The sequence below is a fragment of the Pseudoliparis swirei genome, chromosome 12 (genome assembly GCF_029220125.1).
Source record: "Pseudoliparis swirei isolate HS2019 ecotype Mariana Trench chromosome 12, NWPU_hadal_v1, whole genome shotgun sequence".
Classification (NCBI taxonomy): Eukaryota; Metazoa; Chordata; class Actinopteri; order Perciformes; family Liparidae; genus Pseudoliparis; species Pseudoliparis swirei.
In genome coordinates, this window is record NC_079399.1 from 9890638 (window position 1) to 9914540 (window position 23903).

General features: G+C 43.7%; 1 protein-coding gene across 1 annotated transcript in view; it reads right to left on the minus strand.

Annotated features, from left to right (window-relative positions):
- Positions 1 to 16590, minus strand: part of stxbp5a (syntaxin binding protein 5a (tomosyn)) — a 62789-nt gene extending 46199 nt beyond the window's left edge. Inside the window, exons 1-4 of the mRNA XM_056428911.1 lie at positions 16514 to 16590; positions 15589 to 15682; positions 14254 to 14354; positions 6571 to 6705 (exon numbers count right to left, since the gene is read on the minus strand). Coding sequence (XP_056284886.1) covers positions 6571 to 6705; positions 14254 to 14354; positions 15589 to 15682; positions 16514 to 16590 — 407 coding nt within the window. The remainder of the gene's footprint in view (positions 1 to 6570; positions 6706 to 14253; positions 14355 to 15588; positions 15683 to 16513) is intronic.
- Between the last annotated feature and the right edge of the window lie 7313 nt (positions 16591 to 23903).

A 23903-nucleotide genomic window follows, 5' to 3' on the forward strand; every position in this document is an offset into this window, starting at 1 on the left:
GACACGACCGGTTCGAAATCCTCTCCGGCTCCGTGGTTGTCGGACTCGGTGCGCCGAGAGAGCCACCCTGCGCGACGGGAAGAAAATGGCGCAAATCGAATCAAGCGGAAGACTTGCTCTTCTATCAATCTCTCCTCTCCTCATTCTCTTCCTCTATCTCTGCAGCCAAAAGCTCGTTCTACCTGACCAAAATTCAGTCTTCCTTCTCTAACCCCACAAAACTCTTCTCTATCTTTTCCAACCTCCTTGATCCCCCCTGGCCCCTCCTCCTTCCACCCTTTTGCCGAGCCACTTTGTCGACTACTTTACAAACAAGATAGACGACATACGCTCCTCCTTTACTAATCCATCTTCTATCACCTCACCAACACTAACTTCTTCATCCCCCTCTCTTTCCTCTTTCACCCCTTGTCTCCCAATCAAGTTCTTAGCTTGGTGACCTCCGCCCGACCGACCACCTGCGCCCTTGACCCCGTCCCGTCTCCCATTCTCCAGGCTATTGCTCCTGACCTTCTGACCTTCCTCACCCATCTTATTAACAGCTCCCTCTCAACTGGCTGTTTCCCTAACTCTCTGAAGGAGGCGAGAGTCAACCCTCTCCTGAAGAAACCCACGCTCGACCCGTCTGAAGTCAGCAACTACAGACCGGTCTCTCTTCTACCTTTTCTCTCCAAAACTCTGGAGCGAGCTATCTTGAACCAAGTGTCCTCCTATCTCCACAGTAACAACCTTCTTGACCCTCACCAGTCTGGATTCAAGGCCGGCCACTCGACAGAGACTGCCCTCCTGGCTGTCTCTGAGCAGCTTCACACTGCTAGAGCAGCCTCTCTCTCCTCTGTCCTTATCCTTCTCGACCTTTCTGCAGCATTTGACACCGTGAACCACCAGATCCTGATCTCTTCTCTTCAGGACCTGGGGATCTCAGGCACTGCACTCGCTCTATTCTCTTCCTACCTTAAAGACCGCACCTACGGGTAACTTGGAGAGGATCTGTGTCTGATCCTTGTCCTCTCACTACTGGGGTTCCTCAAGGCTCTGTCCTGGGTCCCCTCCTCTTCTCTCTGTACACAAATTCTCTCGGCTCTGTCATTCGTTCGCATGGCTTCTCCTACCATAGCTATGCTGATGACACCCAACTGATCTTCTCGTTTCCACCGTCCGAAACACAGGTGGCGGCACGAATCTCTGCCTGTCTGACTGACATCTCTCAGTGGATGTCTGCTCACCACCTGAAGATCAACCCTGACAAGACTGAGCTACTATTCCTTCCAGGGAAAGGCTCCCCACCCACGACCTGACTATCACCTTCAACAGCTCTGTGTTGGCCCCTACCCTGACTGCCAGGAACCTCGGGGTGACACTCGACAGTCAACTCTCCCTGACGGCCAACATCACTGCGACGACGCGTTCCTGTAGGTACATGCTGCACAACATCAGGAGAATACGTCCTCTTCTTACTCAGAAGGCGGCGCAGGTTCTGATCCAGGCTCTGGTCATTTCACGCCTCGACTACTGCAACTCCCTCCTGGCTGGTCTACCTGCTAAGGCCATCCGACCCCTGCAGCTCATCCAGAATGCAGCAGCTCGACTGGTCTTCAGCCTCCCGAAATTCACCCACACCACTCCGCTCCTCCGCTCTCTCCACTGGTTACCGGTGGCTGCTCGCATCCGCTTCAAAACACTGGTTCTGGCGTACCGTGCTCTAGACGGATCGGGCCCCGTCTACATCCGGGATATGGTCACACCGTACACCCCGGCACGTTCGCTCCGCTCGGCAACAGCCAACCGACTTGTGACTCCTGCACCTCGAGCTAATCACTCGAAATCCAGACTGTTTGCTGTCCTGGCTCCTCAGTGGTGGAACGAGCTCCCCACTGACATCAGGACAGCAGAAAGTCTCTACATCTTCCGTCGGAGACTGAAAACACACCTTTTCCGACTATATCTGGATTAAAACACAGATTAGCACTTCAGTGGCACTTAGATAGCACTTACTTATGGTACTTTTGTAGTTCGACTATGTTGAGGAAATGTTACTTCCTGTATTCTTGTTGTTCTTAGTTTGTACTCTAGGTTGAAATGCACTTATTGTAAGTCGCTTTGGATAAAAGCGTCTGCTAAATGACATGTAATGTAATGTAACAACGCTATGCTAGCAAGATTAAAAATCAATAGTCTGGTGGTTTTATTTGAAAACCACCAGACTAGCTATCCAGCTGTGTCTGTTGGCCGCGAGCGGAGAAGGCGAGTTGAATAGTGAACTCTTGACTTTCGATAAAATCTGGCACTAAAAAGGTTTGTATCCTTAAGTCTAGTCCGCTGTATTTTGGACCAAATTTGTCTGGAGTCTCTCCCGATACTGCTGCTTGCATAGGTTTCGTTTTGTATTAAACTTACTGTAACCAAATAGAGAAATGTATTGATTTAGAATCCAAGACTGTACCTAATGAATTATTACATGCATGCTAACCAATGTACACAAACTGCATCATAATTATACTGTACTGAATAAATAGACACTCAAAATGATTTGTAATGGCCTTTTTCCTAATGCATAGGATGATGAAAGGATGGGTTCCCCGGGAAAGGTCACTGTTCCTCCACCTGCAGCCTGGGGCTCTGGGGCCACTGTAAATGGCTTTGAGGATACTGGATACTGTGATGCTCCCTAGTAGGGCACTATTGTACCAGCTGAGGACCACGAATATGCAAACAACAGTATGCAGGAACATAGGTTTTAAGCATGATAAATAAGTAACTACAGGTTTAGGAGAGTGGGAGAAAATAAAAGAGGACAGAATAGACCTCGGGCCAACATGTCCATGTGAACTATGTGTCATAGGGAGCCGTTAACATTCACCACTCCTGTCCCACTTCTCTCCGGCCCTCTGTACCCAGTGACCATCGAGCTGAATCAAAATCAAACTCACACACAGATGCTGTCAGTGACAAAACTATAGATATTCTTGCATATTCAGAGCATAAATAACATGATGCATCATGTAAATAAACACAGATTCACATGTGGCTGTCTGGAAATGTCCTTCATGCCTGAAGCACTGAGTGAACTATAGTGCCTAGCAGTTGTTATGCACTGCAATATATGAGTCATACAAACACACGAAGCGCTGGGCCAGGCCAGGCCTGGGGCCACCGGCACAGCCACTGCAGCTTGTCTCCAAATAGCAGGGAATTCCAATTAGGCCAAGGGAAGATGAACACGGTACACATCATATCCTAGACTCCTTGCAGCAATTACAAAAGAACAAAGGTGTGGAAGGCAGGCCTTAAAATGCAATCTTTAAAAAGGCTTTTAATAGCACTACATGTACAACCAGTTTATCACAATAACACTAATGTAGACAACTCCAAGTATTCAGCTGAGGATACGGAAATAGTACTTAGCTTAGAAGTCTGCAACATCAACAATGTTTCGTTTAGTCTTCAAAATTGTGGAAAATGCCCCGCACAGGTTCCCAAAGCCCAATCTTCAAAACGCTTATTTTAAAGGACCCATCGTATGCCCATTTTTCCACAAGTTGATATGGTTCCTTGGGGTCTTAATGAAATGTTTGTAACATATTTTGGTCAAAATACCACAAGAATCATTTCAAACAGCACCCTTTTTACCCTGTCAAAAACACCTCCCCACAGATTTACCTGTTTTGAGTGCCTGTTCCTTTAAATGCTAATGAGCCAGCTCCCCCCTCCCCCCCCCTCCTCCACGAGATGCGCTCGCCTAGCAGATGAAGATAGCATCGTGCAACCATATCGTTTTGAACCAGAGTCAGACCCTGAACAAGAAGAGGCTCCCGAACAATTTCGAGAAGTTAGGGCTCAACAGGACGTTTCTGAATGTCACTTCTACATTTTTTTTGTTTGTACATTGGCTAAGGTCACCGAACCGTCTTTAAACTGGGTGGGTCGAGTGGTGGTGGGGGGCGGTCCAAGGCCATGTTACCAGACTCCCTACATGGGCGTGCTTCAAAATCTACATAGACGTTGGTGGTGATCCCATTTGACGCACTCAAGCATTATCGTTTCTGACATAGAGGAACCACAACAAGCCGCGTGAGTTGTTTTTTTCCAGCGTTTTTGTGTTGGGAGACATGCCAGATACCCAAATTAACGTATAGAAGCACTAAAAAAGTGGAATTTTCATAATATGTCCCCTTTAACAGTTTAAAACCTAAAGATAATCAAGTTATGATGATAAAAAAACAGAGAAAAGCATTTAGCATTTTTCCTAAATAATATATATAATTCCTGTTCATTTAGATTAAGTACTACCTTCTTCTGAAGACAGAGTCAAAGAAGAACAATGGGAAAGGTAAAGAGGCTTTTGTACCTGGACTAGCACAACCCTGCCAACCCCACAGCTGGCAAAGAACAAAAAGAGAAAGAACTAGAGAATCACATCACACCTCTCTGATCTGGGTCAAAGCAAACTACAGACACTACAGACACACACTAATACATATAGACATGTACATGCCTATTGCCTATGTACATGAACTGAGAGCTTCTGTAACACATCCAGGACTCAATTGATGGCACTGTCGCCATCTTAAAGACACAGTCTCTCATAGAATGGCTGTGTGAGTGTGTGAGGCCTTAATCAAAATATATAGAAAACTCCTTTCACAATAAAGGTGCAGGGCTGACATTTGGATGGAAACAACAATAAGTCAAAGAAAATGTTGAGGGTTAAACAAAGCTCTGGAAATGGAGGTACGGTCGAGATGTATACAGCTAAAATATCAGGTCATGCAGGTCAATATGGTTCAAGATGACTGTGAACTCAAATATACTGTATTGTAGGCCAATTGTAATTTGTAAATAATACATTTGTAAATAAAAAATGTGTAAATAATTTATTTATTAATAATAACATTGTAAATAATAAATGTGCAGGGCTGAAGTTTGGATGGAAAAAATGGACATTTACATTTATATTATCCTGGACTATCTATATGGTAAATGTGCTGTAATGTTTACAGCTTCTGAAACCTGTGATGTGGAGAAGGGGATATTAAGGCCGCTCTGAATTTCCACTTACAGGCTGTGGGACCTTTTTGTTTCATGTAGAAGTGTTCGATTTCTAATTCTTACACAAGCGCCAGTGTGATGGAAAGGACTCATCTCTCTTTGTTATGCCGGCTGAGGTCTGGTAGGTTGAACCAGCCGTCGTGTGCGTGCAGTGTTTGGGGTGTGATACCCGGCTTACCCCATACTTATGTGGCCAGTCCCGTGCACGGTTACTCTCCAAATGTGTGTGAGAACAGGTGAATGAGATGCTAGAAGCACTTCATAAAAGCAGGACATTATTTCAATAATTGCGTGCTGATTTAAATATTATTTGCACATTCAGAAGATATTCTCATAATTGTTAATTCATGAATTTTTATATTATAGATGTATTAACTTTGACTTTTCGTCGAGAAAACTTTTTCATGACATCAGGAACTTGGAATGGAGGAGATATTTTAAAATAATATGAGGACGGTCGGGGTAGATTGACATCGAGGTGAAGAGGAGTGAACGGTACTGTAAAGGAGAAATCAGTCTACCAAAGTTATTGCTTTTCCTTTAGTCAAGAAGAACTCCTGTATCTACCTCTCCATCCTATCATCCACATCTACCTTCTTTCTCATCAATATCCGTCCTTCTGCCCTTTTTATTCTTTATTGAAAACCTTTTCCTTCCACCTCTTCATCCTCACAACTCCTCATCTGCTCTGCCCTCTGTTACCTGCATGTATCCCTCTGTCACCACTCCGTTCCTCTCCTCCATCACCTTCCTCCGCTGCATGTCCTTTACCCCGGGCAAAAGCCACGTCTCATCCATTCCACACTCGTCTCCTCGATGTCACACACTCCCCTCCCTCCCCCCCCCCCCCCCAACCACTCACTCGCTCCTTTACTTCCCCGTGGCCGTGTCGACGAGACGAGGCGTCTGTGTGTACCATACACTGATGTCGGCAGACACCTGTTCCACCCCCTCCCTCATTCCTCCATCATTTCCCTCTCCTCCCACTCACACACTTGCACAGAAGGGGATGGGGGGGGGGGGGGGGGTAGCGTGAAGCAAAACGCTCCAGTGAATAATTTAAGTCTCTTCAACGGGGAACCAAAATGGAGCCTGTCAAACTGACAGATCCATTGAAACAGCAGAGAGACAAGTCGCTCACTACCTGGAGTCTGTCATGTGTCTGAAAACAATATTCTGACTAATTATTTCGTATCTCATTATCTCATCTAAGCCACAATAACCTTTTGAAAGGCACAGTGCTGATTACACGGCATCGCCTCCCTCACTTAAGTGCTGCAAGGTGAGTCAATAGACCCTGGGGTCAATGTTGCAGTCCTAGTGATACGAGTTTGATACCTACAGAGTTCAACTATTGATCCGTGTATCAGGGATGCAATGTGGACGAGAATCCCCTCCACACCACACAGAGTTGTCAGCATTTGAAGAAGAGGAAAAAGAGGAGGGGAAATGCAAGGAACATGCAGGGCATTGGGAGTGGGAGGCAACATCAGAGGGTGACACGTGGGCAGTTACACTCACAGTTCAATGGCTTTGTTCCACATGATGACGTAGCCTGAGAGCATAAAGGACTCCACGTTGACGAGGTGGATGTTCCCTCGTTCTGTGCCGATGTACAACCATTTACTCTGGAAGGGCAGGTGGCAGAAAGTTATTCTGTGAAGAGAAGGAGACACGAGTTAAAAGTTTTGCAGAGAATGACAGAGGAGAGGAAGAGGAAGGGTGGACCAGGTGGAACCAGGGAGAAAGACACGGACGGCCGGGAGACAGAAGCTTCTTGCAAATCAATCAGCGTCCTATTATAACGGGAGAACAATTATGCAAAACTGTGAGAGGATTATTTACCACTCAATCAGGTCGAAGCAGAAGACATGATAAGAGTGGCAAACTAAAGTCATTCAATCAGCCACCTTCTATCCAGACCTGCAGGCTACATGAGGGCAACGAGACACAGAGAATCCTCAAGTTTTCATCTTCACTTCCCCATCTCCTCTTTTCGTCCATCCATCAGACTTAAGTTTAATGAGAGGTTAGAAACCCTTCCCTCCTCAGCTATGGCTATCCATTCATCTTCTCATTTCGTTTTCATCATTTTGCTCTTTCATCTATCTTTCAATTCAACCCTCAATACATCTGAGGAATAATAATGTACAACCTTGGTAATCCGCCGTGCTAATATTTCAAGGTCGCCAAACTCCTCCAGAGATCCTCTTTATACCGCACGGTGCTTTGAGCTACACTTGTGACGTTCAGAGGCCTGTATCTATAAGACAACACCCCTGGTACACAACGGCTGGTACACACCACCCTGGTAAGGAGAGAAACTAAGTTGTATCCATCTCTCTTGACAGTACTTTCTTCTGTATATATGATTTCCAACAGGAAGGACACACTGGAGTATTTCATCTGTGTTCATGAAAGATTGGCTCATATTTAGCAATGGAATCACTCTACACAGCAAGTTGAATATCCAAATGTTAAATACAGAAAAATAAAATAGTGTGTTTTCTTTTTAGATGAATTAATATAACAAATATGGCATTAAACTCAAGACTAGGCCCTGTGCAGTATTCAAGGAGAGATCAAAATAACCTCTTTCCCCATGCTTCAATTACTCTTTTCAAACTACATGGCATTACAATCATGTCTCCAAGCAACTATATATAGTTTGTATCAACATAAACATCAACATATTAAACACATTTTAATCGAATGAATATGAAAAACATTCATAATCAACTAATGTAATGTTTTTACGCTACAATATCCACTCCTAGCAACTAAAGTATAATTAACATGTTTATGGTTCAGGGAACCTGTTAATAGGGAAAGAGACAACGATGCTGGACTCTGGTCTCTGGTGTGAAAGTCATGTGATTTATACCTGCAAAGTGCAAGAAAATGACACTTCCTAGATTTTAAAAAGGCTTCAAGTCATCTAGTCAGCAATTATTTTTCCTCCTGAACATATTTGGCAAAGGATGCTAGAAGTAGACAGTATGCATGTAACACACACACACACACACACACCTACACACACACAGCTCTGCACCAAAACATGAATATATTCATTTCTGGGGAGGAATTGGGCAACTTAACAGAAATGTCATCCGCACAGTCCAAAATATACACAGACTCTCAATACACTGCACATTTATAAACAGGAATATCATAATACTGGAAGAGCTGTACATGCTCAGCTGAAGAGCAACATCACGATCTTGCAATGCGTTCTCCCACAAAATATGTATTCATACATCACCCATGTGCTTTGCAAAAACATAGTGGAGGAAACATAATTTGTAGTCTTGCAAATGAGAACATGATGACTTACGACTGTACCTTTAACAGTTGATCAGCCTCTACAGACTCACTACAGGTGAGATGACTATAGGAGCCACAGGACTTCTCATGACAACTTTGGCGGACTGTCCGTTAGATTAAATGTATTTTTTCCAACCGCAGAAACAGAGGAGCCTCATCTTTGCATAGGAGGGCTTGAGTGAGTGCATGTGTTGGCTTTCGGCGTTACAAACACCGTGTGCATTTATGTCTCTTTTCATGTGCCTGTGCACGTGTCTGTTTGCATGTGCACATGCTTCTCAGCAACCGATATGAACTCATAGAATTACATATGTTCTGCGGCAACCTTCGGTTCTGCCACGTGACGCCAATGCAGAAGTGTCTTAACTTAAAACCTGCATTCTCTCTAATGCCCAGCAGAGGGCGACTCCTCTGGTTTCAGATTGCAACGTAAAATATAAAATTAAACAAAGTATGCTTCAGGGCAGGCTTACTGTGATTGACAGCTCGCGGCCGCTACCAGAGTCTTGAACGTCTCTACGTCACTCTTCCGAATTACAAATATGCTAAATTTGAGAGAGACATTCTCGTTTGGCTCTCTCCGAAGGCGGTCGCATTTTTCTCTCCCTCTCCTCCCCATGACTTTCCCTGCTTGGCTCCTATTGTCATGTCTTGTCTTGTCTTATACTTGAGAGACTCTCTCCGCATCGCTCTTCGAACTAAAAAACATGGATTTGATCAACTGGTCTCTCAACGCAATTGACACCATCTTCTCGACAAGAAGCTCGGGTTCGGGGGAACCTGCCTGTCCTGCCGGGACGTTGGCAGCTGGTTACACGATGGACGCGTGGGAGCGTTGGCGTGTCGTCTGCCTAGCAGCCCTTTCCGTGGAGGACGTAGAAGACATTTACCGATTCGGAACTATGATTACAGGATTTCTGCTGTTTGGATTTGGCGCTGCTCTGGCTTATCGGAAAATTAATGAAACGGTGACAGCTGTTAAAAGCCCCCTAAGGCTGCCGAATCGATTTGAAAACTTATTGGAAAATGGGAAGAAAATGGGGGGATCGTAGTTGCGCAAATTGAATGCAGCTACTTACAAGACCAAACAATCCCAATCTTATCTGCTTTCGGCTGATACCACTGGATCAACAACTCCCCTGAAATTCGATGAAGTGAGAATCTCTCGCATTCCTTCCCCCCCTCTCCACAGACACCTGTGGACTGTTGACTATTCACGGGACCTTTTCAAGGCTGTCTCCATGGCCACAACCATCTTGCGATCTGAGAACTGTCTGATTGTGGCCTGGGGGAAGAAGACAACACAAGCCACTCATACACGAACTTACAACACACTGATATGCATTCACTACCCTCACCCCCCATCCCACGCCTAAGTCTGTTTCCGGTTGCAAGTCATGTTTAAATGTGTGTGCTTATGTGCTGAGGTGTGTTTTCCTGCTCCCACACTCTCCTCCTATAGGAGCGTAGTCTGCGGGCTGTTCTCCTCGCCTCGCTACCCTCATGTTGTGCTGTAATCTTTCATCCTTTACGTCACTTCCGGGAGTGAGCGCTGCCGCTGCTCTCCGGTTGTCTCAACTGTAATTGTTATAATGTGTTGCACGGCGACCTTGAGTGCCTTGAAAGGCGCCTTATAAAATAAATGTATTATTATTAAATGTATTATTATTAAATTCTGTTCATTGGTTGAGAAAAAAACAACATGGAGATGGATCCAAGATGCAGATCCAATGGGCGACGTTACGATACCTACATCTACTTCTTATATGAAGTCTATGGTTGTATATAAATATGCTCTATCTGTACATGTGCGTAGATAGTTTTAATACATTAGAATCGTGTATTATATACAAGCGAGCTGATTAAGTGTTCTTCGTGCCAGTATTAGAGGGCCGACTGAGAGGCAGTGGCAAGAAGCATAATTATACAAATGTGCTCGCAATTTAGCAGCGTGTGTGTGTGTGTGTGTTTCCATTTCTTTGTGTGCAACTAATTGTTTGAGCAAGTGTGCAAGTTTCCTTATGTGCGTGTCATTGTGTTCACACTTGTTGTGCATGCATGAGTGTCCTGCTTCAAGTGGTCACGACACACAAAGGCAGCTGCCAGCTCGCAAGCTCAGGGCCAAACACATCGCTTCAGAAATGACAGACGCCTGCCACACACAACTCTGAGGTTAACTGCACTGTGGGCTCGACGCACGAGAGCACGGTCCACTGCAAACGAGAGGGGGATACTTTAGAAAGCCATCATTTGTAATGCTGGCTCTTGTGTGGTGTTTCTATCAAAGAGGACTGTTGCAAGTGGAGTAATCTGTGCCTGTCCGTCATGAGAAAGTCACCGTCCATCTGCTCAAATACAGACGTGATTTATTTTATTGATTTAATAATAAAAATAATAACTTAATTAAACTGGCCTTGTGCACAGCACTGATCACACACTGGCTGACTAGACCCTACGGAAACACGATGATTTAGTTTCAGTAATGAGTATGCTATTGCTGCAGCAGAGCAGTAACATGACTCATTATTTAACACTGAAAAATATTATGCAAAAATGTAATATATTCAAACTATCTATTAAAGATTCATGCACAATAATGGCAGGGGAAGCAGCTGATAGTAAGAAATAATGTATCAGAGAGTTTAGAGAAACCAATCTACGAAAAGAGTCTCAATTAAGAAAAATCTAGGGCCCCCCCCCCCCACACACACACCCACTCCGGACCTAGGTTTCATCAATTCACCTTCACACTTCTTTACTATGCATTTTAAAATAACGAAGGTTAGTTAGCAAACTGAATTAGTCTATATTGCTCAAGAAAGTCTCAATTAATAGAATTGATGCAATAGCTTTGCCGACAATCTATTGAGCAGTTATGTTTAGCTGGTACCCCAGAAAATTCCAATAATAAGTGACTCGGATCAGCTTCGGAAAGCCAAAATTCAAGCAGCTCGAATCAAATGGATCAAGAATACAATTAGTTAGTGTACTGAAATACAATAATCTAAAATACAAAAGAACAAGTTACAGTGGAGGTATATTTTATGTTGTCTGTGTACCGTTGAGTGTGTGTGTGTGTGTGTGTGTGTGTGTGTGTGCGCGTGCTGCATTGAGGATAGCTTCCACATCTGCAGTGCACTCTTGTTAGGCCAGGAGGTGACGAGAGCATCCTACGCCAGAATGACTCGGCAGGATTTCTTTTGCGCTCCCTCCATCCCCACACTCCTACTCACAGACTGACTCACTGCTCTCTGGCTGAGGCCCAGTCTGTCTCAACTTCTCCTCTCCTCTCTCCTCTCTCCTAGTGCCTGTGATCTGATGTGAATGGCTGCTGAGGCTGGAGGGCTTTCTGCAACACTGCTTTTCACCATCAACTCGAATACTGATCAGACGAAGGAAGGCGAGAAGAAAAGAGGAAGGTGTTTCTAAGTATTGGAATGGTGCCCTCAGAAGCCAGGAAACATTGATTTATGAGTCTTTTGTTTATTTGTTCTATTGCACCTTATTAGGAGGCTGTCATGGCTGGATTATGCTATAGTTGGGTCCTCCACACCCTGAGAAACTAAAGTCAAGCTTTGAACAAAGGAGCAAAGGTATACAAAAGTAGGAGATGGGATAGAGTGGCAGTGGGTGTCTACGACTTTTATAGGTTTTACATATCTGTCTAATTCAGACCTGCAAATGAGTTTGTCCCATAAACCAATTACACTGCTACATACTTCAACATCCATTCTTACCTTCTGATGACACTTCAAGCTGTGATCTTCTAATAACCATTGTTGTTATTAAGATGTAACCGGAAGCTATTTCTTGTAACAACTATATTACAAAAGCGACCACCGTGTGCAGACTTTTTATCCAAATATACAAAGCAGAGAGCTATTTAGAGCCTTTGAAGCCAGAAGAGATCTTAAAAGCTTCTCAGAGTGCAGGACGCTTGGCTAAACTGTGTGAGAGAAAGTTGAAATGGGAAGACTCAACTAGAACCTAATGGTCCCTTGGAGGCTGCAATCATATAGAATATGATACCAATGTACTGGCGAGATACAACTCACTATCAACACCTGCCAGCATGCTGGGCCAAAAGAAACCGGAAGACCCTTGACAAGTTGCCAGTATGTCGGAGGGCTAACGGGCAACACATACAACGATCATGACAATCATCAGTGCAACCTTTCCCTTTGTTCTGTGTAAGCCCACGAAGCGTCTTCGTGTTGGAGCTCATTTTCTATTTCCAGGAGCATTTTGCGACTGCATCCGACCAGCATTAACCCCCTGAATCAGTGCCTCTATGGCGCCTGCGCTATAGGCATACAATGATGTGCGGCAGATGATGCAATTACTTGCAACGCAGCTGGTAAGTGTTCAGCTTAAGTGGACAAATACATTCACAAAGACACAATTAAGTTTCCAGTTCACCTGAGACTTATGTCGTTGGCATGTGGGAGGAAACTAGTAACCTGGTAAAAAAAAGATCCACATTTGTTGTCGTTATTAAGTTGAGGGCTCCCTAATAGTCACAGAGAGATGGTATCGTATTATGTAACATCCAGACTGATGTATAGCGCTCAGATTAACTGGTAAGACTGTCTCAGTCATGAGTCTCCATTCGTCCTCTTGATATTTTAATGGGATGAGAAAAGCCAATGAGTGGGCGTCTGGTCCCCATCAAGACCTCCTCTTGCTTGTGTTACCCGTTCCTCTTCTTTCCTTCTTTCATACAATTCCGTTACTCTCCCAAATGCCACGGCTCTTCCTCTCAAGCCTCTTCTTTCACTTCTACCCACTGCTGCAGTTTAACGTTCTCTTCCCATTCCAAACGCCTCATGCGACTTTGCATCTTGAGATGAAGTGACGTCGCTCCTTTCCGCCGCTGTGTTCTCGAGGTAGGAGCGTTGGACGCCGGTGCTTACTAAATGTCAGAGGCGGTCAAGCGCCTACGCAAGAACACAACCCGCCCTAAAAGACGCTGGTGGCCACCTGTCGCTCACATCAGCGGTGTCTCAGATCATTGGTTCTGACATTTAACCCATTCGCCACTTTTAACTGTGACAGATCACTGGCCAATGATATGATTGGCTCTGGTGGTTTATCACTGCCTCTGTGATTGGAGGAGACAGTGGGCAGAAACTTCCTTGGGGTGAGGCGATAGAAAATATGTATTTTTCTTTTTTTACAGTCCTTGGATATTGGATTCTCCTTAATTAATAACCCAGGACAGTTTTGAAAATGGCATCACAGAACTGTATAAGGTGCATAATATAAGGGATGACACTACATCAAGGTGTAGCGAGAGAGGGGACGACATGCACCAAAGGTTCCTGAACTTATACGGTCACATGGTTTGAAGGTAATTGCCTGATAAATGTATTTCTCATAATGATTATCACATAAATATAAGTCTCAGAAGTTTTAATTTCAAACACCATCCATCATCTTAAACTCTGTGTATAGTAATTGCTTGTGTGTGTTTATGTTTAAAGTCTGATTGTCTATGTGTGTGTGTGTGTGTGTGTGTGTTACAACCTGTCGCTGTCAATCTTCAGGTGTGTTAGTGAGCCAAATAATGAGCGTTCAGTTCGAGACCCACGGAGAGAGCCTCTATGTCACCTCCTTTGCCCCGTGCACAGTTTAGCGAGCGCAGAGAGACACACTTGCCAAAGGAACCGCCGTCTGTTTGCATACAGCATGAGAGTCAGTGAGAACTAACAGTTCGCACGGGCAGCAAACTGTGACACGGGCCGCTGCGCAGAAAGGCATGTTGCAACAGAGCGAGTGTGAGGGCGTAATCGAGGAGAAAAAGAGAGTGGTAGCAAGACGGACACATCGAGTTAGCAGAAGGTCTTTCTCGTTATTGGCAGTTGCGTGTGCCCCTCTTACCTCTCTTTGCTGAACTTGAGGGAGTGGAGGATGGCTGGTCTCTTCTGCCTCAGGTTCCACAGGTGAACACTGTCGTCAGCCAGAGCACTCACCAGCGCTCCCTGTCACACAAAAGAGTCATTTCATTTTATATTCAAAGATATCAGAGGTAGCATCGTTGAACTACATGCAGGTTATAACGACAGCTAAGTCCATGAACAGCTTTGCAGACTCTGTTGGCCTGACACCCATGAGTCACGCTGCACTCTTTGAGAACTGATTTTGAGTCAGGCGTCTTTCTCCCAGTTAACAGCAATGACTCATGAGATGTATATAAATGTAAGTGTGTGTGGAGGAGGCACTAAAAATCATCTCCATCTCTCTCAGGGTTTGTTGGAATTGTCACAGTCTCTCTCACACACACACACACACACACACACACACACACACACACACACACACACACACACACACACACACACACACACACACACACACACACAGCTATGCATGAAATACATTGTTTTTCAGTCAGATTAAATAATTAAAACTTGCCACATGAATCATGCAGCTGTAGGTTTTCAATACTTTTAAAATCTTCTTAGCATGTCAGCTGATATCGAGTTATTATCAACTAACAATCTCTTTAGTTCTAAGTTGTCAATAAAACCAAAAAGTGTTATTGTCAAGTGCGTTGGATCAATAAGAACCAAAAAAATCCTGCACACTGCAAGAACCTTTTTAGTGTATTTAAATTTGACTTGGTAAGAATCTGGTGAACTATTCGGTAACCTTCTTTTTTCCACCAATGTATTGGTACAAAGTAAAGACATTTGTCTTTCTCTTTTTGAATTCAATCCAAAATGCCAAAGTCCTCAAAGCATCTCCAACTAATTTGAACACATGCACAGCCCGACGAGTGTGAAGAGGCATTCTGTGACGGACCCTTGTGCCATTAAAACCCAGCTTCACTAATACCACGGGACCAACATGTGTAATCCTACTTGTGTTACATATAAGGAAGAAAACTGCTCACTGCCCCAAAACATGAAAAGACATATGAGTGATAAGCAGAAAAAGAAGGCGAGTTTCTTTCACACTGCCAGTACAATCATCATACATCCTCACCTCCAACAGCCCAGTGGGGACTACTTGTAGAACATTTTAAGGGGTGAAATGCGATAACCAGTGATGAGTTTTTATGAAGTGATTATTTAAAGACATAGAGCACAGTGGACTTTACCGACAGAGTTACCCGCCTTTGGCTCTGTAAGACAGCGCTGGTCTTACTGGTGAGTACAGACGCCTCACTGGAGTAAGAAACATATCTCTGACTCGTGTTTTTTTGTGACCTACCTCATTGATGAGAAACTGGAGCTGGATGACGGCCGCTCCACTCTCATGCTGACAGTAACACTCCACGCCTGGACGACCAAACCTGAAAGGTTCTCTGTCAAGGAACGTACAGAATCATATGCAACGCCGAAGCACTCGTGTTTGTTTGTTTAAGGCAGCCCGGCATGCGGAGAATATTCATACAGCGTTTTTCTGAAGGTATTTTGCTCCTTGCTCCACCGGATACAAAAGGTCATGACGTCAGTTAACTGGTTCCTTGCTCGGAAGGAAAGTGGAATATTCACAGTGAATTTGAATGGTCTACCAACACAGCTTGAACAGATCCACCACCGGCAGGACTTCAGCCTTTCTGACGCCCCACAGGACTTTCAATCACATTCAGTCTGGACATTATTCTCACTATTCCACACCCTGTAATTGTACAGCGTAGGGCTTCGTTTTACAGACACACTTATTATTTTAAGAGCATATGTTCTCATATTAAAGTCACCGAAGACTATTATTAAGGTTGCAGTAACCGCTGCAAAACAGAAGAAAGTGCTTGGGAGGAATACAGATCGAGTCAAAACAAAACAGGAACATTGGCAGTGCTGCAGCGAGGGGGGGAAAGGTAGCAGGATTGGGGGCGAGCAAATGGAAAGAGGGGGAGAATTAAGATATTCAAATCTATATAAATGAATCAGCAGAGAAGAGGTGGATATTATGTGAGCAGATGAGAAAATAATTGCAGGGAGGGAGCGAGAGAAAGAGAGAGAGAGGGAATACAGTTATACCGAGATCGGCAACCCTGATAAAAGAGGCAGAGGAGAGAGAAAGGATGCAGAGCGGTGGGAGGATCGAGAAATGGAGTGATGAGGGAAGAGAGAAGCGACTGACGGAGAATGACTGGCTGCTCTTCCTGAGGAGAGTGAATGGGTGAGCTTACTGATTATACCCATTCATTCTTCCCACGACGCTGAGGACGAAGGTGGGGGGTGGCCATCTTTCATACAGGGGGCACATAGAGGTGTAACAGCCTGGGGGCGATACTATTGCTCATGATCAGTTAGTCTGTGTATGTGTGTGTGTATGTGTAGGTGTGTGTGTGTGGGTGTGTGTCGTAGGTTGTATTCCTATGGCCAGCGGCTGTAAATTCCCTGCAGAGGTCTCCAAGTCAAACACAGTTTGAACTGTGCAGTAAATTATGAAAACAGATTCAATGTAAACATTATCAGAGTATCTTTTTTATGGATTCACATAGAAAACATCGAGAATGACAAAGAAAGACTCCGGGAAAGAGATCAGCCCCTTAATCGTAAACAAAACTGCTTTGTACGTTGGACATGATAATAATAGCAATAGCAACAAGAGAACAAGCAGAGTCCTCAACATATAATTCAAACATCAATAATCAAGTCCTCCTTTCCCACAGTGCAAACTGCGTCTTCAGCTCCCAGAAAGGCACCAGTGTAATGTATTAAGCTGTAATGCATATGATCATTCCTGAGGTGTGTTATGACCATACCAATGAATAAAGCCATCTAATCAACAGAGCCATCATCTTACACCTTTTTTTCCCTTTGAACTGAATACACAACGGATGAAGTATGTGCGTATTTTCATCCTGTCATCTTCACATTTAGCATAATTTGGCCCAATATTTTAATCTCCTTTCATTGGCTACTATTTCGTATATAGTTATGTTTAACCTTTAAAGGTATCAGCGAGATTCTGTGGCCTCTGTGCGGCGTGGAAAGCTGCCCCTCAGCCCCTCAGGTGGATTAAGCTTTGACCTCCACATCCCGGACAGGCAATAAAAGAACGTCAGCTCTCAGGCAGTGAGTACCTGACCAGGATAAATCTACAAGCTTCTTTGGATTTCAGCCCATAATCCCACAGAGAGATTGAGCAAACCTAAACTACTACACATGGAGAGTGCCACCAAGTCAATGATGATCAGAGTCTTCCCCTATATGAAATAAACATAAAACTTCTCATGTTCACTAAGTCACGGTCTATAAACCTTCATTCTTAATTCTGTCTCACTCCACTTTAAACCTTCCAAAAGTAAATGGAGTGTCACCTTTCACTACAAAAACACGGCATGGGATCTATCGGAATAATTGGTTGGCAGTCTTTGGAGTTTCTTTTAGCAAATCACAGCATGATGTTGAATCCTTGGGATTGAGCCAACATGCTGTAGACTCAGAGTACACGTCCACTGTCACAGTAGTCAGCGCCGCCGCTCCCATAAATAGGCAACTAAAAAAATCCTCATAGTTATAATAATTAGAATGCCGATATTATTTAAGTCTAGCAATATTGGGCACCTTTTAGGCATTTATATCACAAAACAGGCAGAACAAGAGATATATTTAATTGCCCCCCCCCCCTGTCCCCCCCGTCGCCGCCACTCGCCGTGGTTGCCCTTTCCTATCTCAATTCAATTCAATTCAGTTTATTTGTATAGCCCAATTTCACAAATTACAAATTTGTCTCGGAGTGCTTTACAATCTGTACACATAGACATCCCTGTCCCAAAACCTCACATCGGACCAGGAACAACTCCCAAATAACCCTTCAGGGGGAAAAAAAGGGAAGAAACCTTCAGGAGAGCAACAGAGGAGGATCCCTCTCCAGGATGGACAGGTGCAATAGATGTCATGTGTACAGAAGGACATATCTCAGGGGGGCATCATGAAGGAGTTATGCTTAGGGCACCAACATGGCTAGCAGCGGCACTGACAGTCGTGACACCTTAGACTTTACTTTAGAATAGTCACAAACAATGTTCAGAAGCACTTAAATCCATACATTTCTTTGTTCATCTAGTCAGAAATAAGGGCAATGCAAAACATTTACAGTACACTCTAAAAAGAGGAGAGGAGGTGCTGTTTTAGATCTCAGCAGTAGTTCCTCAGACAAAGTGAAATATGTAGAGTGACACAGGGTCAATGCTCAACTGAACAAAAAAAAATTCTCTGACTAAGAGAAAGGAAAGAATGGTCATCAGCGCACACAGAATCAGTGTCAGGGCCAATGGATGAGAGGACAGAGGACCCCGATGCGCTCTCCACTTGACCTACATGGCGGCTATGCTCAAGGATATTGCTCCTGGCTCCACCGTCACAGACCAACATGTAAAAGTAGTGAAAAGAAAGCTAGTTGAGATCAGTTCATTTCATGAACATTGTGATGTACGGTATGCCTTAAAGCTTGAATTCCTCCGCTTTTAATAGTTCAAAGGGGTCAAAGTGATGAGAGAGAAAGTGGTGCTTGTGTCATTGCCGTTTGCCAAAATACAAGAGTGTCAATCGAGTTACTGGTTGTCCATGCAAGTAATTACTAGAGCTGGCTAATCTTCATGAACTGGAGATGAACTGGAAATGCTCCCTAAATTGTGTAAAGACTGACTTTCATGGCAAAAATGCAGTCATGTTACTTTTAGGTCACCGTGTGGTTATATTTCCTTAATGCCTGACAAATGTTTTAATACGCACCACATGGCACAACTCAAAAACATCCCATTTGTCCAATAAATTTGAAGTAATCTACAGGACAACCTCTCTATACAGTTCATTTCACCTCTGTTGCTGAAGTTGTTTATACATGCGACGGTGACGCTGCGGTGTTCTTCAGGATGGTTTCCGCCCAGCGACAATCCATCTCACTCAAAATGACTTAATTGCAAATTCTTTAGTAATGTTGCCTGTCAAGCAAATATTTCAGGTTCCCAGAAAGAGAGGGGGTAGGATTTAGTGAGAGGTTGTGCATTTCTAAACTGCTCACTTCAGCCGTCCCACAAGCACATCATCTTGAAACGCACATCAGCAATAATAAAAATACCCTGCAAAATAAATTCAAACCATCAAAGGAGGAACAAAAATGGATTTTGTTCATGTTTCAAGTGGATGTTGGCACAATAATGATCATAAAAATGCAGCAGGCCAAGTCAAGACATCAAATTCAATGGGATTTGGCTTCAGTGACAAAGAATGTGCAACGAATTTGGACATGGACTGAATTTCCACACAAGCAAGTTAGTTGTAGTTCTGTACTCCTCTCTCTGTATCTGTATTTACATGCATTGCATCAAGAGAGACGAATACGTTCAGTCCATGGCTATCTGAGTGAAGCACGTCTCAATGCTCTTTGATTTAAGTCTTTACACCCATATGTTTTTATGCATTTCCAATTTGTGCATAAAATAACCTGGAAAGACAAGAGAGAACAAGAGATAACATTATGCAAATGATGTTCTTGAATCTTGGCTGAGGTAGAGAAGTTTGTGTATCAATAAGTAGGGATGAGAATTGATACGATTTTAACGATTCCGATGCCTTATCGATTCCTGCTTATCGATTCGATTCCTTATCGATTCTTTTATCGATTCTTATTGGGCAAGGGGTAAAAAAAAGAGCACAAACGGGTTTATTTACATTAATTTTCTTTTATATAATTTTCTATAATGCTGCACACACCATATACAGTATGTATACATACACATTTACATTTTTTTAAATAACCAAAAACATTTATACATATTCCTCTTGAATTTAAAATAAAACTTACATAACTTAAATAAAATGTATTCTGTTTAATTTAAACATGTTCCAAGAAATTACAGTGCTCCTTCCTTTTTTTTAAAGGGTATATGAACTGAGCTGCCAAAAATGAAAGTGTGCAACCATCAATTGTATGGATCATCAACAATTCTTGTGCAGAAAAATAACTTATAACCATGTCTGTTTTCTCCGGGAGGATACGCGATCTCTCAGGACTTATTAAGCGTCTTTGAGTATTATGAAAAGCGCTATAGAAATTTGATGTATTATTATTATTATTGTGTCTCCAGCCATGGAGAACACTCTCAGATGGGGTGGAGGATGCCTGAACACAAAGATATGAGGAGGTGGACAAGACGTGCTAGCTGTAGCCTGTGACCCAGACAGACTACCAGCCTCTGAACCGGTCTGACTCTGAACCTCATCAGCTAAATTGGATGGCAATGGAGATTATTTATATAGTGAAAGCTGGTTTACACAATGAAACAAATGGCACTAACAAAATCGCTGAATTTGCTGAGCTGACATAAAGCCACATTAAGAGGGGAGGCAAACACGACCTCTGCCTCAATGTAGGGGGCTGAAAATGGAAGATTATATAGCTAAGCTAGCGTAGCTATATGCTAAATTTAATAATGGATTAAAAATCGATATGCTCAGTTTAATAATGGGTTAACACGATAACGCGAATGTTTGCTGATAACACACGCCCTCCGATAATTAACACCGTTACGATCAAACATTTCTCAAAACTGGACTTTCAATCCAAACGTGAAGTGATCGATAATGGGAGACCAATGCCGGAGCTCAAATGTATGCTTCAAACGACGGGACAGAAGATAACTTGATCGACTCCACACAATAAAGGCAAATTGCTTCACACAGTGAGTGGTTGTGATCACTTTTGAGGAGTTTACCTTGGACAGAAAGAGATGAAGCGCCGGCGTTAACTGAGCTGCTGCATCGAACACATGACATTCCTGTCATTTAATTCCACGCTGTGTTCAAATGCTTATTCATATTTGTTGTATTTCCTCCCTTTGACGAAATAGACTTTTTACACACATTACAAGTGGCGTAGTTGTCATTTTGTCGTGTGAAATAGAGCCGAACTTTAGAACGCTTCTGCCTAGTTGCCATGTTTGCTGCAGTCTGAAGAAACTAAAAAAGTTTGTGCATGCGCAACACCACAGAGGACCGTTAGCAGAACCGTTAAAGAATTTGGCTAACGATCCCAAACAATCGGTTCACTGGGAACCGGTTCTAAAACATTTTTTGGCAGCTCAGTTCATATACCCTTTAAAAAAAAGGAAGGAGCACTGTAATTTCTAGGAACATGTTTAAAATAAACAGAATACATTTTATTTAAGTTATGTAAGTTTTATTTTAAGTTCAAGAGGAATATGTATAAATGTTTTTGGTTATTTAAAAAAATGTAAATGTGTATGTATACATACTGTATATGGTGTGTGTAGCATTATAGAAAATTATATAAAAGAAAATGAATGTAAATAAACCCGTTTGTGCTCTTTTTTTCACCCCTTGCCCAATAAGAATCGATAAAAGAATCGATAAGGAATCGAATCGATAAGCAGGAATCGATAAGGCATCGGAATCGTTGAAATCGTATCAATTCTCATTCCTACACGTATCACTTTACGGGAAAAGTTCCTCGACATCTTAAGTTTTTTCCAGTGTTTGAAAAAACATGACCCAACGTTGCGCTCAAGTGCCTCGACTCCATCCACTCGGGACAGGCTCAGTAGGAAATGTCTCACAATTGCTGACAACAGCATTCTTCATTTCTTTTCAACCAAGTGAGGACTCTATTTGCCACTTTGCACCAACGCTACGAGTGGACAGACTGACCGCAGGCGGTACGGGGCGCGAGACAAGAAGACAGGAAAAGAGGGGACGACAGAGAGCGAAAGCAGAAAGTGGGGCAGCTTCATTCAAGCCCGATGACATTCTCCTGTGCCATTCTGGAAGTCAGAGTTCACCTTTATAATGCTCCTCTTGTATTTATTTCTGTCAAAGCCACAGGCAACTCTCCTGATACATAAAGGTGAGTCACTGGGCATCTGGCAAAGCAGAAATGTCACGGAGAGAATTGTCTGAGTAAACAGACTGCAGGTTTTATGGAACCACGTTATCCAGGAGAGAGTGGGCCCTGATAAGTGTAATCGAATAGGGATGAGCCTGTATTTCACATGAGAGAAGAGTTGGCTCGCTGCTCGTCTGCTTACTTCCAACATGTCACGAGGATGCAGATTTAGATGAGATGAGAACGCTCCAGAAGGATGGGACACGGAAGAGGATGAATAAAGAAGAGAGGCACGTTTTAACATGAGACAGAGCCATGAAAAATGATGAGCAAGACAGTTGTGGATGCAGAGAAGGGGGAACAGTAAAATAGAGGAGATGTCACTGACGAAGAGACAGATAACGAGAAAAAGGAAGAAGAAAGAGGTGAATAATGGAGGGGAAATATGAGAAGGAATGAGGCAGAGGCACTGAGAGAAAGCATTAGAAAGAGCAATACTGGGAGCACTGAGTTGCTATGACGTTGGGCCTGAAGTGACGTCAAAGCGAGCCACACATACATCACCCTGCCAGAGAGGGAGGCGGGGCCACGGGGCATAAGCTGCTCTGCACTCGACACAGAGACAGCAATGAAGCGATAAAAGCTGGGCGGCAGAAAACCGAAGGAACAGAAGATAGGCAATGCACAAATGTAAGTCAAAGGAGGACAGAGAGAAAGTGAAAGAAATGAGGAGGACATGGGAGCAAGATCGGGGAAAAGGAGAATGTCAGAAAACAAGGGACAGCACAGCAGCCTCCAGACACAGCAATTGTGTCATGACAGCAACCACAAAGGACTTCAGCTATTCCGCTGTTTGTCCACTCATTACTCGGCTCCCCTTTGGACATGATATCCTACAAATCTTCCATAATACTGCTCCAAAACCTTAATAGCTTCCATGTCACTCATCTCCCACCGTCCCTCCGGCTGTTCACGTCACATAGAAAGGCTGCTGAGGGAGCTGCAGCTCCATCCCTCCCCGCACTGTCGCCGGCACTCTGCTGTTACCAGCCACTTTGCTTCCTTCCTGAAGTCAGCCTTTTTGGTGTTCCAACCTGACTTGGCACATTTGATGTTGTTTGTATCTTTTGATCAGGCACGTGCACAGATAGAGCCCTAGTGGTACTCAAGCACCAGCCCTTTTGCCCTGGATGAGAAAAGTGCCCTTTTTGCTGGAGACACATTTTTTATTCATCAGTATTTAAGAATAAAAGTTACTCTTTCTGTCAAGTCCCCCCAAATGTGTTTTAATATCCGACGGGGCATTTATCTGAGAACTTCGCCCCGACATGCTCCGCGGCGCTCAGGAGCTCAATCCGTGATTTCAAAGCCTTGCAGCTGTTTACTGACGTTAGTTATGTTTAGAGAATAGAGAGAGGGAGAGAGAGAGAAGAGAGAAGAAAGATTTAACAGGGGCTAGTCTAGGATTTGCGTGGCCAGACAAAAAAAAAAATTATAAGGCCTCTGGTATTGTTTAGAGGGATGTCTGTTGATGTCTATCAATATCGCTCATTTTGAAAATGACGTAAGAGGGCAATACTGATCCGTATCAGACCAGCGAGGAGGGCAATACGTGGCTGGCATGACGACCCATTATCCAATCAGAACGCTTGTAGGCCTACATAAAGAAAATGTAAGCAAGCAGTCTGATGCTGCCAGAGGAAATGCAGGTCGAGGATGTATTGCAT